We start from the raw sequence: 16,736 nt of genomic DNA on the forward strand, positions 1-16,736 counted from the left end.
TTGAACATGAACTCAAACTGATAACGTGGACAAATTGAAGACATCAACTCTGTGACTCAGACTCAAAATTTCCCCGGTGAGGTGTGAGGTGACGATTAAGATGTTGGAGTGGGCTTTCCTCTTTATTTATAACCCTATAGCACACACACACACACACACACACACACACACACACACACACACACACACACACACACACACACACACACACACACACACACACACACACACACACACACACACACACTTATTCTTTGAGGACCTGCCTTAATATAACACCTTTCCTGTCCTTAACCTTAACCATGACAGCACCCTGAAGTTACTCCCCCACACCCCACAAAACACTCTTTACTCAACCAACTGAGAATATGACAATCAGCCAGAATGTTCTCACTCCTAATGTAAAGTTAGCATGCTTTCAGCGATTAGGGCCACTTAGACAAACACTGTATACATTGTGGGTGCGTAGCCAGCAAACATTAACACTAACTAAAGACCTCCCATTAATGTGTGTAATATGGGTTATACAAGACATATCAGTATATCCTGTAGAATCTTGTGGCACGCTGTATAAAGTTGTGACTGTTAAGGGCAATGCTTTGCTGTATGACTGCTGAGATTATCTGATATCTTTGTCTGACATCTCAATCTTCAATTGAGTGTAATATAGATTGTCGGGCAAACAAACCATATATTCTACACACTATGTGATTATAGTAACAGCAGGGTTATGCATTTTTTGTCACCTAACTTGATGTTTGTCTGTCTGTTTGGGAGATTTTAATTTAATTAAAACACATATATATGCTTCTCTCCCTCTCATCAAGCAAGATTTCAAAACTGTAAATAATCTGCAGCTTTCTCATTTTGTTTTATCATCATCTTAAATGGCAACATATTTATTGACATAGTCTTTTATGTGAAGATGATATACTTTATTATTGTACAATGTTTTTTATATTCTCGAAAGAGGGCTTCAAATTATTTTCATTGCTGTTTTTCATTGTTCACTTCTATTAAAGACCTGTAAGGCTGTAAAACTGTCTCCCGGTGCAACATGATTTATTCAGGGAGCTGACGTAAACAATGGTATGGAGTTGTACGCCTCAAGGCTTATGTGTTAGTCGTGATTTCATCAACTCAACATTTTAAGTGCTGTACTGAGAGATAAATCTGGCGCATGTAGAGCAGCAGGGGGAAAATAGTTATCCTATCCACAGAATTCATCAGGAACACGATTAGGATTTAGACCTTTAATCTGAATCATCCTCATAAACCCACATCTCCTTTTTTTGGTCAGTGACAGAACTGAGTTGAGTGAGAACACGAGCAAATGCAAGGTGTTGTGTCAGCCTTTGGCCATTGGGTGGCAATCTTCTGCCGTTACGTGCACTCCTCACGCCTGCGGCCTAGATCTCAGCAGGCTGTTGGCAGTTGTGTGTGCACTGTGCACTGTTTCTAATCTGGGTGAGGGTGAGGTTAGGACAAACATCTGCTTATGTAACGCAGGCAGCACTCACTGATTCATCCTGGTTATGTAAGATGATGGAGGCAGTAATCACATTATGGCGCTAGCGTTCTCCCATAGGCCTACAGACGCACAGACATGCAGAGCCTCGGGGAAGACAAAGAAAAAAGGCAGACTTTCATTTACCAACATTTGTACACATACAGAGATAGAGACGGAGAGAAAAATGGGGAGAGGAAGAGGCACAGAAATTAATTTACATGAGCTTGTTAACAAAAAGGCATTTGGTTGCAAGAACTGCTGGCAGCCTCGTCAGTGTGGCTGCTGTGGAGCATTGTTAGCGTTTCTTTCATTTTGAACACAAATAGGCCTATGTACCTTGTATTTTCTCCTTATTTTCTATTTCAATAATCACATGTTCCAAATGGAAATATTTAAGAAAGCTAACATCAGGGAAGGCCATGTGCCAATTTCTTATTTAATTTCGCATTTATTTAAAGGTTCTCAGAGGATCCTAATATTTTTAGTGCTGCAGATATAACCGTTATTATTCGGTCTCCACTTAGACAGTGTTTGCAAGTAGCAAGACATTACTCTCATCAGCCGATAAATACCTTACACTTCACTTATAGCCGGTCATGACGCCCCGTCTGCAGTATCAGTTTATTTCAGTGCCTTGATCAAGGGCAGGTGATTCGGGATTAAGAGGTGACAGAGAGGACAGAGAGGCCGAATTGTGACCCGCAGTCCCCTGAAAAAGAACAAACAATGCAACTCTTACTCAAATAAATATTTGGACTTGGAGTAGCTTTAGGTCTGCTGAGGACAGATGTATATCACATTTCTTCTCTCTTTTTCTTTTTTCCTCTGCGAAAAGCAGATTAACATTCTCTATGCATGACTCCCCTATACAAAGGACATTTCAGAACACCGGTTTAACCCAGTGAAAGAGAGAGATTGAGAAAATAAGTGGTCACACCTTGTTGGAGCCATTATATCACTCTTTTGTTTGTTTTATTTTGTGATATGTAGTTTTGTGCGTTACCACTGGGTGGAGCTTTGGGCTCAACTAAAGGCATATAACTAATCACCGGGCACGGCCAGGTGTGTGTGTTTTGGGGAAAAGCAAACCGTTTGTACCGTGGCAGCGTGTCGCTATATGTTTGCTCTGGACCAAGTGATGAAATAAATGGGTCACAGCACTCAAACCAGAAATATGTATTAGACATTTATTATGAGCACCACATCACGCGTACGACAAGAGTTCTCCCACACCGCACCAACCAGGGCTAATGTAGAGCCGGTTGTTAGGCTTTACATTAAAGTACAAACGTGCTAAATGAACTCGCCAGGATCGCCATTGAACAGCTGATCGAGGAAGCCGTCGTTGGATTTCGCCAGCGCGGACACCATCGCGGGATTTCTTTTCAGTCAATTGGATCGTTTGGGATTATAAAACAGCTTCTACTGGCCGAGTAGCAAGGACTACGTACCGAGCCGTAACCACGGACTACCACCGCGACAGCGTCAATCCACCGGACCGGAGGGGTATGTGTAGCAATACCAACATGGCCATTTAGATATTGTGTGCACACATTTGACTGAAAATCCAATGCATTGGTTCTAACTGGTATTCAACAAATCTGTGGTTGGTCTTTCTGTGTTTAAAGGTGTATTCAAAGTGTTTTTGATGGTGATTGATTGACTATGGATGCTGAAACAAATGTGCAAAATGAGGGTAACGATGGTGATGAGTTCACCGCTGCTGACACGCAGCCCAGTGGGGGCGTGGCCAGCGGTGACATTCCATCTGTCATTAAACGTGCAGTCAAACTAACACAAAAGGCATTTCTGGATAAACTGGAAACACTGCAAAAAACCAGAAAGTCAAAACTAAACAAAGCATCTAATCTCAAAACAACAATTCAGGGGTTAATGGGTGACAGAGATTACGAAAAAGAGGTCAAGTGTTATTATGTAAAATACACAACTCTGTGCAATGAGGCAAAGGAAGCACATACATCTCTGTTAAAACTGTTACCCCCTGCAGAAAAGGAAACACATGAAATATGGTTCAAAGCAAAGTTGCTGGGTGTAAATGAATTTATGGAAACAATGGACAGGTGGTTGGCAAAAGCAGACATTCCCAAATCTGAGGCTAATGAGGATTATGGGAATGAGGTGAATCCCGATGACAGCATATCCAACGTTCAAACAAACGTTTCTAAAAAACAACCAAGCCGGCAAAGTCATGCAAGCTCGAAAAGCAATGTATCCTCTACTACATCAGCACGCATTCAGGCCGAGGCAGATAGAGCTGCACTTGAAACTCGCGCCGCAGCATTAAATGACAAACACGCTTTGGAAGAGCAAATGTTCCTCGCATCCAAGGCTCTGGAGGAGAAAGCAGAGGAGCTAAGGAGGAGAAAGGAAAGGCTGGAAATTAACACAGAGATGGCTGCTTCTGCTGCTAAATTAGCAGTACTGTCGACTTACAGCCACCAAGCTCGCTCAAGCACACGATCCAATGCAATGGAATCTTATTTTGCAAAAGGAACAAGGTTAAAGGAGACCACTCTGAATCCAAAAGCTCAAGAATACTTCCCTACCCTTGTGGACTCACAACAACCACCACCTATGCCACAACCATTCCTGCATCCACAGCAACAACCATTACAGCAACACAATGCATATTGGTATGCAACACAGGACAGCCAGGATATTCATAATGAAACGGCAAACAATGGAAAACCATTAAGCAAACCTCTTTTGGACCCTAATGTGCAACAACCAACCAATCCACATGGACTTCAGTCTGACCTATTTCAAAGAACTCATGAAACGTCAGCGCTCTGTACTTTACTGCAAAAGCAAAATGAAATATCAACATTGCTTATAAAACAACAATTGTTACCACCAAGAGAGATCCCATTTTTTGACGGGGATCCTCTGCAGTATACATCATTTATCAGAGCCTTTGAAAACTGTGTGGAGAGAAATGCCAGCAACAGAGGGGATTGTTTGTATTTTTTGGACAAGTACACCAGAGGTCATCCAAAAGAGCTAGTTCGTAGCTGTCAGTATATGGCTCCAGACAGAGGCTATACTATGGCAAGGCATCTGCTAGAAGAACACTTTGGCAACGAACACAAGATCACTGCAGCATACATGGAGAAAGTCCTCAGCTGGCCAGTTGTAAAACCTGAGGACGTCAAATCTCTTCAATCATATGCACTATTTTTGCGGGAATGTGGCAATGCAATGGAGGATTTGCAGTACATGAGAGAACTGGATATGCCAGCAAATATGAGAGCAGTGATTCTAAAGCTTCCATACAGGCTAAAGGAAAGGTGGAGAGTCTCTGCATGTGGCATTTTGGAAAACCTCAAGCGCAGGGCACAATTCATGGATATTGTCACATTCATCGAATATCAAGTGAAAATAGTGTCGGACCCAATCTTTGGGGACATTCAGAATACAGAACTCACTACAGGAAACAGAGAGGTGACTCGAACATCACAGTCAAAACCAAGATTTAAAGGAAACAGTTTCGCAACCACTGTTGCTACTTTTGAAACCCTTTCTTCTGAACAGTCCAGAAAGCCCAAACAGGTTCAACGGCAAATAAGCACATTTGCAATGAACACCAGCGTTTGCATGTTTTGCTCTCAAGGTCACGCACTGGAGCAGTGTCCGCGATTGGAGGAGAAGACACACAGGGACAAAATAAACTTTTTAATGGAAAAAGGAGTTTGCTTTGGCTGCCTCTGCGCTGGGCATATTAGCAGGGATTGCGAGAAGCGCTTGACTTGCAAGGTGTGCAGCCAAACCCATCCCAGCGTCCTTCACATCAGTCAAAGGGTGAGAGCAAGCAACGTAGACGATATGCAGCCCAAGGAAACATCGGTGAGCAACGCAGTGGTCTCTTTGCAAACATGTGGGCATGCAGGGGCCGGAAAAACTGATGGGATTCTATCCATCCTACCGGTTCAGGTTAAGTCCAGCAAAGGAGACGCAGTCATCCAAACCTATGCCTTCCTTGATCCAGGCAGTACAGCCACATTTTGTTCAGAAAACCTGATGAGGAAGCTGAACATGGATGGTAGAAAAGCTCAAATAAGTCTACAAACCATGGGCTCAAGAACATCAGTTTCCAGTTACAGGTTGACAGGTTTGGAGGTTTCCTCCCTCACTGGAAAACGGTTCTATGACCTACCAGAAGTCTATACTCAGAAGAGGATGCCTGTAAGCACAGGTAACATCATCAAAGAAGAAGAACTGGCTAACTGGCCATACTTGGATGGTGTTGGTGTTCCTCGCATCCAAGCGGAAGTAGAGTTGTTGATAGGCACCAATGCCTCCAAAATGCTGGAACCCTGGGAAGTAGTTAACAGCCATGGAAATGGACCCCACGCTATAAGGACCCTATTGGGATGGGTTATCAATGGCCCCCTTCAAGGATGCACTGAGGAGCAGTGCGATAGTGGCCACCCTGCTGCCTCCGTTAACAGGATCTCCATAGAAGGGCTGGAGGTGTTACTGAATAATCAATACAACCATGATTTTAATGAACAAACAGCAGGAGACAAGGAGGAGATGTCGAGAGACGATGTCATGTTCATGGAAATCATGAAAGATTCAGTAAAGCTTCAAGATGGACATTATAACATGAAACTTCCCTTTAAGAACAAAGGGGTTTCTCTGCCAAACAATCACTGTGTGGCCAAGCAGCGCATTCTTGGATTGAAGAGGAGGTTTGAGAAAAATGAAAAATACCACCAGGAATACTCCACTTGTCTCAGTGAGGTCATCAAGCAGGGGTATGCTGAACGTGTGCCTGAAGATCAATTGGAACGGTCTGATGGAAAGATGTGGTACATTCCACACCACGGAGTATATCATCCCAAGAAAGGAAATCTCCGTGTTGTGTTTGACTGTGGAGCCGAGTTCAGAGGAAATTCTCTCAACAGTCAACTTCTACAGGGTCCTTATCTTACCAGTTCATTGTTAGGAGTTCTAACGCGTTTCAGACAAGAGCCTGTGGCAGTAATGGCTGACGTTCAGTCCATGTTCCATCAAGTCCAGGTAGCCAAAGATAATCGAGATTTCCTGCGTTTCTTGTGGTGGCCTGAAGGTGATTTAAATCAGGAACTTGTGGAATATAGGATGACTGTGCATCTTTTTGGGGCAGTGTCATCTCCCAGCTGTGCTTGTTATGCTCTACGAAAGACTGCAGAGGATAACCAGAACAGTTTCCCTGCTGGAGTACTTGGCACAATCAATCGGAACTTTTACATGGACGACTGTCTAAAAAGCTTGCCGTCTGAGGAAGAGGCTGTGGAAATGGTTCGAGACTTGACAGCTGTTTGTCAAAAAGGAGGCTTCCATTTGACAAAATGGATTAGCAACAGTCGTGGTGTATTGCTTTCCATTCCAGAGAAGCAGAGAGCAAAGATTCTACACGAGTTGAATTTGGACAGAGACCAGTTGCCAGTGGAGAGAGCCCTTGGTCTTCATTGGTGTGTCGAAACCGACACTTTCAAGTTCAAGATGGCACTCAAGGAACAACCCTATACAAGACGTGGGATCCTATCGGTGGTCAGCTCAGTCTATGATCCTCTAGGATTTCTTGCACCACTCACACTTCCAGCTAAACTAATCCTACAGGATCTGTGTAGGAGGAGCAATGGGTGGGATGATCAAATTCCCTCAGCTCTCAAACAGCAGTGGATTAAATGGGTACAAGACCTGGAAAGAGTGACTGCATTCAAGGTAGAGCGATGCCTGAAGCCATCAGATTTTGGACAACCCACCCAGAACCCTGCCGACGAAGCCTCAAGGGGGTTAATGATAGATCATTTTTTGGCAAACCGAAGATGGATCGAAGGCCTCGAATTCCTTTGGAAATCCGAAGATACCTGGCCAGTAAGCATCTTGGATTCCAGTATTGCGGTTGATGACCCGGAGGTCAAAGTGGAGCTCACAGCTAATGCAGTGGTTGTCGAGGATGGACCAAATGCTACTAAACAACTATTAACCTACTTTTCTGACTGGGGAAGGTTGAAGAGGTCAGTTGCGTGGATGATGAAAATCAGGAGGGCTCTACAGGAGATGAGCCGTAAAAGAAAAGAACTGATGCAAGAGGATGCTGAAATCAATGGCAACACAATGGAACAGGAGATGCAACGCATTAAAACTGCATTTGAAGGACAGAGTTTGACTCCAGAAGACCTTGCAGAAGCAGAAGTATCCATCGTTCGCTTCGCTCAACAGGAAAGGTTCCCTGATGAGTTCGCTGCATTATCATCTGGCAAATCTGGAGTGAAAAAGGAGAGACGAAGTCTTATGCCTGGAGACATTGTGCTAATCGCAGATGCAACAGCCCCATGCAGTTCCTGGTTGCTTGGAAGAGTTCTACTGACATATCCAGACAGGAAAGGACTGGTGCGTTCTGCGCAAGTACAAACCAAGACCAGCGTAATGGACAGACCAGTGACAAAGTTTTGTCTTCTGCAAGAGGCTGCAACATAAATTGCAAATAACCTTGGTAACCTCTTAAAGAGGTGTTTTTGATTTATTAGTTTATTTCATATGGTTATTGGCTCCAATTATGTAAATATATGTTGAAATTGTTTATGCCATCCTGCCATACACAATTAGGGGCCGGTGTGTTGGAGCCATTATATCACTCTTTTGTTTGTTTTATTTTGTGATATGTAGTTTTGTGCGTTACCACTGGGTGGAGCTTTGGGCTCAACTAAAGGCATATAACTAATCACCGGGCACGGCCAGGTGTGTGTGTTTTGGGGAAAAGCAAACCGTTTGTACCGTGGCAGCGTGTCGCTATATGTTTGCTCTGGACCAAGTGATGAAATAAATGGGTCACAGCACTCAAACCAGAAATATGTATTAGACATTTATTATGAGCACCACATCACGCGTACGACAAGAGTTCTCCCACACCGCACCAACCAGGGCTAATGTAGAGCCGGTTGTTAGGCTTTACACACCTACTACATTACCAATAATTGTATACAAATGGAATGAATAGTCTATGTAATGCATTTTAAGAGTCTTATGGAGAAGTGAAAGTTGTTGCATGATAACATGCTTTTTTTTGCTTCTTAAAAACAATAAATGAATATGTGCTCATTAAAGAGAAACTTTAGTCAAGTCATTTATCTTTCTACAAATGTAGTATTGTTTCCTTGTCCTTGCCAGAGCAGACACACTGTAACATCTTTTGAATGGAATACCCAATAAAACTGGCAACACTACATGTGGTAGAAAGGTAAGGATTTGTTCAGTAGAATAAGGTCTCTGCTCTCACACCCAGTAAAGTCTTGATTTATTTTATGTTTGGTAATTTGTTTGGATGATGTGCAATTATTAACAGTGCTATTTGTGGCAATCTTGACCTGATGTCCGAAAGCAGGATGAAGATTAGAGTGGTGAAAGCTGCTGTTTCACCACTGTGAGTCCGAGTACATCGAGGCATGTAATAAGGAACGGGGGAGAGCGAAGGGGAGAGGGAGGGAAGGAGGGAGGCAGGAAGGGAGGGAGGAAAGAAGGGAGGGTCAGGGTAATTCCCCTGATTTGAACTTGACCACACACACACACAGTCAAACAAGGCCACTATCCGCTGTCAGCCAGCTAACTACTTTCTGTAATCTAATACAACTTCACGTACACTGGAATACACACACATTTGTCATTCTTAACTTGAGAGCACCCTTACTGAAATATTCACTAGCCCCTAAACCTAACCTTAAAGAGTAGGCTACTCCAGTGATTAATTGGTCAGAATCAAAACTGCAGAAGCAGAGATGTCCTACTCCATGCGCCCAGTTTTTACGACAGGCTGGATTTGAGCCCGTGACCACTGCAACAAGGACTGAGTCCACATGGTATGCGCTCTAACCACTACACCACCGGAGCACCCCAGAAGATACACTTCACATCACTAAATGGACCTGTTTGATGCATGTGAATAATTTTTTATTTACCACGTTATTTATTGCACTTTTTGTCATTTCAGAATCAAATACATACTGGAAAGAAACTGCAAGGTAAAGCTCAGCCCTGACCCTGACACTAACCAAGCCTTAACTATCAAACAGCCCTTTGAAGGAGTGACAACTGAGAGCAAAGTGCCTTGATGTAATCTACATGAGGAGTATACAACCTCAAGGGTATGTAGTCTCATACAATTCAAACCCAGAGCAATAAAGATAAAAAAAAAATATGTAACCAGTGTCTTTTGCTTGCCCAATCAGTTTTCTTTCTGCAACATCTACGATTTACAAGGAAATCTGCTACTGGTATTCCTACACATAGGAATTGTTTAAGATGTGAATTGGCCGGCCTTAAAGGACAGTATGAGAGAGATCATGTGTATTTAAATGTTGTATTAGCCCTGCTCTGTGGATTTCTTTCGTTATTTTCCCCATGACAAAATATGTGTAAACTTGAAGTCATAATAAACATCTCAGGTGTATTTCCTTTCTAACATCCACTCATATCGTTGCTTCCATAATAAGCAAATATTGTAATAATAATAATATCATACACCCATTCATGAATTGCAGTTCATTTACTTAATGTACCGCTAGTGCCACCAGCCGGTTTGCTGAAACATATCATGCATGAAGAAATTGACATTTAATTACAGAAAATTACAATTTTTTGTTTTAATTATAATTGTATAAGTTTAAGTAAGTATAAGTATTCATTTGAAACAGAGTACACAATGATGCCACAGCCCTAATTTCTGTGAAAATACTTCCCCAAAAAGGATAACCTTGAAAATTGGAGGCGGGAACTGAAATCAAAGGGTTTTTTAATCTAATTTGCTGGCAAAATATTCAGCTGAACCTTGGGACAGCGGTGCAATTTTCTTTGAGCCTGTGCAAATCACTGCATGTCACAGCCATGCCCCAGCATGTTAAAAGCCATCTGCCAAGGTCATGACAGAAATGGGTCAACAGAGGCATTGTTGTTCTCACTAAATGGTGCTGAAGTTAACTGTTGCCTTGCTTTGGAGAAACTGGTGAGATTGACACAAGGACAGAGAGGTTCAGTGTGAAGCATTTCCATGTGCAGAGAGGAAGTATTATTGGCCAGCAGCAGATCACTCATGGAACAATGTTCCTTTTTTTAGTGCAACCTCACCCCAACAGAACTTCCAGCCCAGGGCAGGCAGTCCTTACATGATCTATGTGTGTGTGTGTGTGTGTGTGTGTGTGTGTGTGTGTGTGTGTGTGTGTGTGTGTGTGTGTGTGTGTGTGTGTGTGTGTGTGTGTGTGTGTGTGTGTGTGTGTGTGTGTGTGTGTGTGTGTGTGTGTGTGGGTGTGTGTGTGTGTGTGTGTGTGTGTGTGTGTGTGTGTTACGTAACAGCTCTCTTTTCCATTCACACTGTCAACTGGCATTCCAGTGACTCACTGTACGGCTGTTACATTCCTTATTTACAATACTTGGATTATATAATAGATAAACTCACAGGTGCAGTAACCTTCCTTTGCTCTGACACAGTAAAGCCAATCGTCTTGTTTATTCTGAAAAGAGAGAAGAAAATACATTCTGTATTTTAATAAAGGATAAGCCCCCTCAACGTGTTCGCTTTTTGACAGTGGTCGACAGTTGCATCAGATAATCTAACATTGTGATGGAAGTAAAAATACAATCACATGTGTGTTTGTTTAGAAACACAGTTGTCACACACACACACACACACACACACACACACACACACACACACACACACACACATACACACACACACACACACACACACACACATAACACACTCCTCAATCGGGTGCCCACCTGCAAAGAGCAAATGAGGAAGTGAAGCCACGATGACTTCTGGGAGCACAGGCTTTTATAAACAGGGCGACCTAATCTGACCAAGTGATATAAAAAACAGTGATGGACAGACTTCAACGTTAAAATTAAATGTTAAATAATCTTTACAGTATGGAATTCCAATAAGCAGTGGTCCTTACTTTATGATTTAGTTCAGGAATTCAGTACACAGTTAAAATGGTTCAACTAAGTGAAACACGTAGTATTATATTTACTGAGATTACTTTTCAGGTCCTGTGTTTCTCTGTTTGTGGAGAGAGAAATACTAATATTAGTCCTCATCGCAGCAGACCTGGGTTCGGTTCCTGCTCGGGTCTTCTCTGCGTGTCATTGCCCATTTCATCTCTGTCTCTCCGAACTGTCAATTAAATAAAAATGCAAAATAAAATAAAAATGCCAAAAAAAAAGAAGAAGATATAATTCAAATTACTCGGTCAGAACCAACTGTTGTATAAAGTATGGTTGTTATTATAAACCCTTCAGTCTTTGGACTATTTTTCACTTCTCAAATCCATAGGACTGCTCTCAAGGACTCAAGCTAGGCTATGTTTGGCTTTATTGCTGCTCACATAGAGAGCTGGTTAACATAGGGCCTACATAAAACAGTGATGTGTTTACAGTAAATTACTCACCTTACAATTACATTTGTTGTAAATACCACTATTAAAGTTTCGTCTGAGACGTTATTTATAGGTCCATGGTCTGAGAAGAAACTAGTAGGCTAGTAGCTAGCTGTATTTGAGAACATTTTACATGTTGATTTGTTCAAGCTCACATTTCCTTTTCAAACAGTTGCCAATATCGTGCCTGTGGGTCTGATAATACATAATACCGACTATAGCCTATATGAGTCAGCCATAGAGTAGGCCTATATAAAAGTCAGCGTAGACAAGCTGTTATAGCCTATGGTTTATTTTGAAACCATTTATTTATTTATTTTTTGCGTCGCCCCTAGTTTCAGCTGGCTTAATTCCGGTTGGGAGGAGGAGGGAGGCGGTCACCCGGGGTGAGGATCCGACCCAGACTGAACCGATGAGCGGGGGAGGAAGAAATAGCACAGAGATGCAGAGCCAAGGATCAGAAACATTCAGCAAACCGCTAAAGCTCCACGTGTCTACTCTCTCTCTCTCTCTCTCTTTTAACTTTCGTCAAAGGGCTTCAGCTGCAGTTTGATTAGTAGGTAAGATCTCCTTTAGGTTTCCCTATAGGCTTTCAATGATTGTATTGTTTGTTTGTTTGTTTTTTTATCATGCGAGTGAATTTGTAGTAGCCTGTCTAGTTACTTTTTCATTAAGTTTACAAGTTATTTATTTATCTTATTATCCCACACCTGATGAAATGGCTCTGGGATTTCATATGAGATGATGAAATTGTATGTAAACAAAGGCCTAACTATTTGGGCCTCACCAGCTATTTATGATGTAGGGTTCAATGAAACAATTTTGGTGATAACACTTTGGCTACTATAAATGCCTGGTTATCGTCACTGGGTGGTAAACAATGAGAAATTATAGCCTAATCTTCTTAATCAAACTCTGAGACGTTTGAGATTGAAAGAAAAAAATCTTAGTTTTTATTTCTCTTTTAATGAATTGTTTAATTGATCATTTGATTGCTACAGCCTAAAATTTGATGTGTTACAATGTCACTGTTGAATCATAGATACGATTAATTGTAGGCCTATCAAATAAGACCATATTATTATTATTATTCTGTATTCATGCAGATTTATACTACAGTAATTCATGTCAGACATTCTTTCCTGTATTTATATTCATTGCAACGTTTCTCTGGCATCAATGTAATGTTGATTTAATGTTTTGCAACCTGCTAAACAAAACATCGCCTCACCACGTGTTTGTGATTTATTCTACCACTAGATGGTGCCATTACAGCACACTTGAGCCCAGACCACCAACCCCCCACCCCTTATTTCCTCACACGTCTTACAGACAGGACATGACAGCCCAGACTGTGGGAGGCATCCCCCAAGACCTGGCTGTGGAGGAGCTAGAATCCTGGCCTATGGGAGGGGCCGGCTCCTTCACTGATGAAGCTGTGTCCATCCTGACCTCCACCAGCCAGCTGGCCCGAACCCTCCTAGGTTGCACCTTTTCCCTCAAAGAGAGACTTGCCAGTGCTGAAGCCAAGGCCGGTAGCAGCTGCGATGAAGACAGTGCTAACAACGCACGTCGCAAACGAGAGTTCATTTCTGATGAGAAGAAAGACGAGGGCTATTGGGACAAGAGGAAGAAAAACAACGAGGCGGCCAAACGCTCCAGAGAGAAGCGCAGAGCCAATGACGTGGTGGTGGAGAGTCGAGTCCTCGGCCTGCTTAAGGAGAACGCTCGCCTGAGGGCAGAGCTGTTGGCCCTAAAGTATCGCTTCGGCCTGGTCCCTTCTGACGCTTCCTCCGTCCTGCCAGCATCTGCGCCCCTTTACGCTCACAAAACACCCAGTACACCTTCCTACCAGCCTCACCCTGATGGATCCTTATACCGCAACAGACAGCCTAGTGCCGGCACACACCACATCCACACTCACCCACCGCCGCATGGTGCCATCTATGGGCCAAGTGGAGCCAGACCTCTGTCAAATCATAGTGTATCGGAGGAGTCCTGTGTGTCCACCTCATGCGGCTCAAACGGGGGAAACCCTGTGTTATTTGAGGACACACTGAGTGAGCGTAGCGGGCCTTCTCCTAGGGAGCAAGTGGCAGAGGAACAGCAGCAGGGTTACGACCCCCAGATCTGTCCCCTGGAGCTGGAGGTGAATGAGAGTCAGTATGTACAAAGACAAGACTCACCTGAGGGTTTGAGGAGCCTCCCGCTAAAGCTCCGCTTCAAAGGGCCCGGAGGGGAGATATATTCCTCCTCTGATACCAGACACAGTGGACCACCTGTAGCCACAGTGGGGCCAAACATCCAGATCAGGAACCAGCAGCAGCAGGCAGGGTGGGACAGTCACACACAGGGTCAGACTCCTTGGTCCAGTGGGGAGGTCTGTGGTGGACTTGTGCAGCAGTATCAGGGTCCGTCCTCTGGATACGATATCTCCTCCTCTCTGCACAACTCCATCAAGACAAAGCATTCGACCGAAGACGTCAGACTCAGGTCTCAGATCAGCTGCTTGTCTCATGAAGTGGCCCAGCTCAAGAGGCTCTTTTCTCAGCAGCTTCTCCCTAAGATCGCTTAAAACCTGAGAGCACAAGAGGATCAAGTATGGACTATAGTTTAAAGGTGGAGTCAGCGATTCTGGAGTACTCTTGTTGACAAAATCACTTTATTTTCAAAATCCGTGTTTATCTCTTCACGATCCGCTACGTGTGTGTACTGCAGCAAAAAAAACAGTGTTGATATACATCTATAGGGTAAACAAAGGGCGGCAGGCACCCACCGGAGCTAACAACATACCTGTTTACAGAGTCTAAGGCTGTTTGTTAACACTGGATTGTTTTAAGCACACACACAGTACAGACAGGTAGCGGATCGTGGAGATATTCACTCATTTAAACAAAAAGTGATTTTTACAACACCAATACGAGAGAACACCAACACATTTATGTTATAAAATAATGCTTTATGACTGCAAAACGTACTGATTTCTGTGTGAGTCATCAAATGTCCTTGGCTGATTCTCTGAGATTTGAAGGACTCTGTACATGTCAGAATACTTGATTAAACAGGTCTGTCAGTAACACCGGAAAACAAGTGAGCTACAACTCAAAGCACATGGTTATCATTTGTAACACCTCAATGCAACATACACAGGTGTGTAAAAAATGCCATTTTACCCAATTTTTGGAGTTTACTTTGTTATATTTATTTGTTGCTATCTGTTGTTATACTTTATGTGTGATGGCAAGGTTCATTTTTGTTCAGAATTATGGAAATAAAAGGATGTTTTATGTAAAAGAGTATTTGAAAACAGATTGAATATGTTTTACATTGCAAACCATCTGTACTGTATTTAGTTCCACTGTAATAGCAGAGCACATATGACTTTGATGTCTGTATCTAATATTCAGGCAAAATAATCAATCTGATGGAATGAGTGTGGCAGTGACAGTAATAAAAGAAAAACTGTTGATAACTTACAGACATAGCTGTTTCGTTTTTTACTACAGATGCAGCCATCGACATGCAAGAGAGTTTTCAGCTTTTTTACAACTGCATTTTGCAGAAATCACAGGCAGGATAGAAAAAAAGTAACCCTTGCTGGGGCAGTGAGAAATACATTATGGTAGGTAAGGTGTGGCACTGCGTAAGAGGATGAATACATAACAGATTCTATTTTCGTCTGAACTGATATTTCATTGATGACACTGAAAGGTCACTGAAATAAGGTGGGACAGTTGGAGAGTGCCAGGGAGAGAAGGGTGGTGGTGTACAGATGCAGGCAGAGGAGCGAGACTCTGCCCATGAGTCATCTCTCACGTCACCGTATATGGAAGCTATTTTTAGCTTGGTAGCAGCTGCGGTGGAGGCTGATTGGCCCATGTGGAAGTGGACAATGCAAGTTCAGAATACATTAACACCTGGGAAGAGTACAAGCCTGCAGATGGACGTCAGTAGAGGTGCCGTGAAACATATTCTGGACATACTGTGGCATAAGAAAGCTGCAATGCACCCACTGAATTATTAATTTATGCAGAGGAATGTGATTCACTGGACTGAGTATCATTATCTGATTTAACACGTTCTTGAAGATTTCCACTATATTGAATCATTCTTTGTGAACACCAGGTGGCGCCAGTTGATTCTATCAGCATGAATCACTGAGTCTCCTACATTCATTCATTGACTGACAAGGGTGTTACTACACAAGCTGTGTCCTCCATTGTGCTCACTGTAGTACCGCATGTAGCACATACAAAACAAGCAAGGGATATGATTCTGTGTTGGAAGTAGGCTACACCTCTCCAACCTTCAAATATCTAATATTTATTCAAATAGCACAACGCTAAATACGGGGTTAGAAAATGACATAAACATTAGGCCTACATGACCAATACAAATGTGTTTCAAACTAGAGCTGCAACGATTAATTGACGAATCGATTATTAATCGATAATTAAAATAATCGCCAACTATTTTGATAATCGTTTTGAGTAATTTTTTAATAAAAGATTTCCAAATTCTCTGATTTCAGCTCCTCAAATGTGAATATTTTCTGGTTTCTATAATCCTATTATGACAGTAAACTGAAATATTTGTGTATTTTGGACATAACAATACATTTGAGGACGTCAACATGGGCTTTGGAAAATTTATCAACATTTTTCACCATTTTCTGACATTTTACGTACCAAAAAACTAATCGATTAATAATCAATTAATCGAGAAAATAATCGACAGATTAATCGATTATCAAAATAATCGTTAGTTGCAGCCCTATTTCAAAC

At 42.4% G+C, this 16,736-nt stretch overlaps 1 protein-coding gene across 1 annotated transcript; it reads left to right on the top strand.

Moving 5' to 3' along the window:
* Positions 1-13,291: 13,291 nt before the first annotated feature.
* Positions 13,292-14,527, top strand: LOC307251488 (uncharacterized protein; the record flags this gene model as incomplete). Its single annotated transcript, XM_080028855.1, has 1 exon — positions 13,292-14,527. One exon carries the CDS (start codon positions 13,292-13,294, stop codon positions 14,525-14,527), a length of 1,236 nt encoding a protein of 411 aa, XP_079884981.1.
* Between the last annotated feature and the right edge of the window lie 2,209 nt (positions 14,528-16,736).

Source organism: Ammodytes marinus (assembly GCF_949987685.1).
Source record: "Ammodytes marinus genome assembly, chromosome: 6".
Classification (NCBI taxonomy): Eukaryota; Metazoa; Chordata; class Actinopteri; order Uranoscopiformes; family Ammodytidae; genus Ammodytes; species Ammodytes marinus.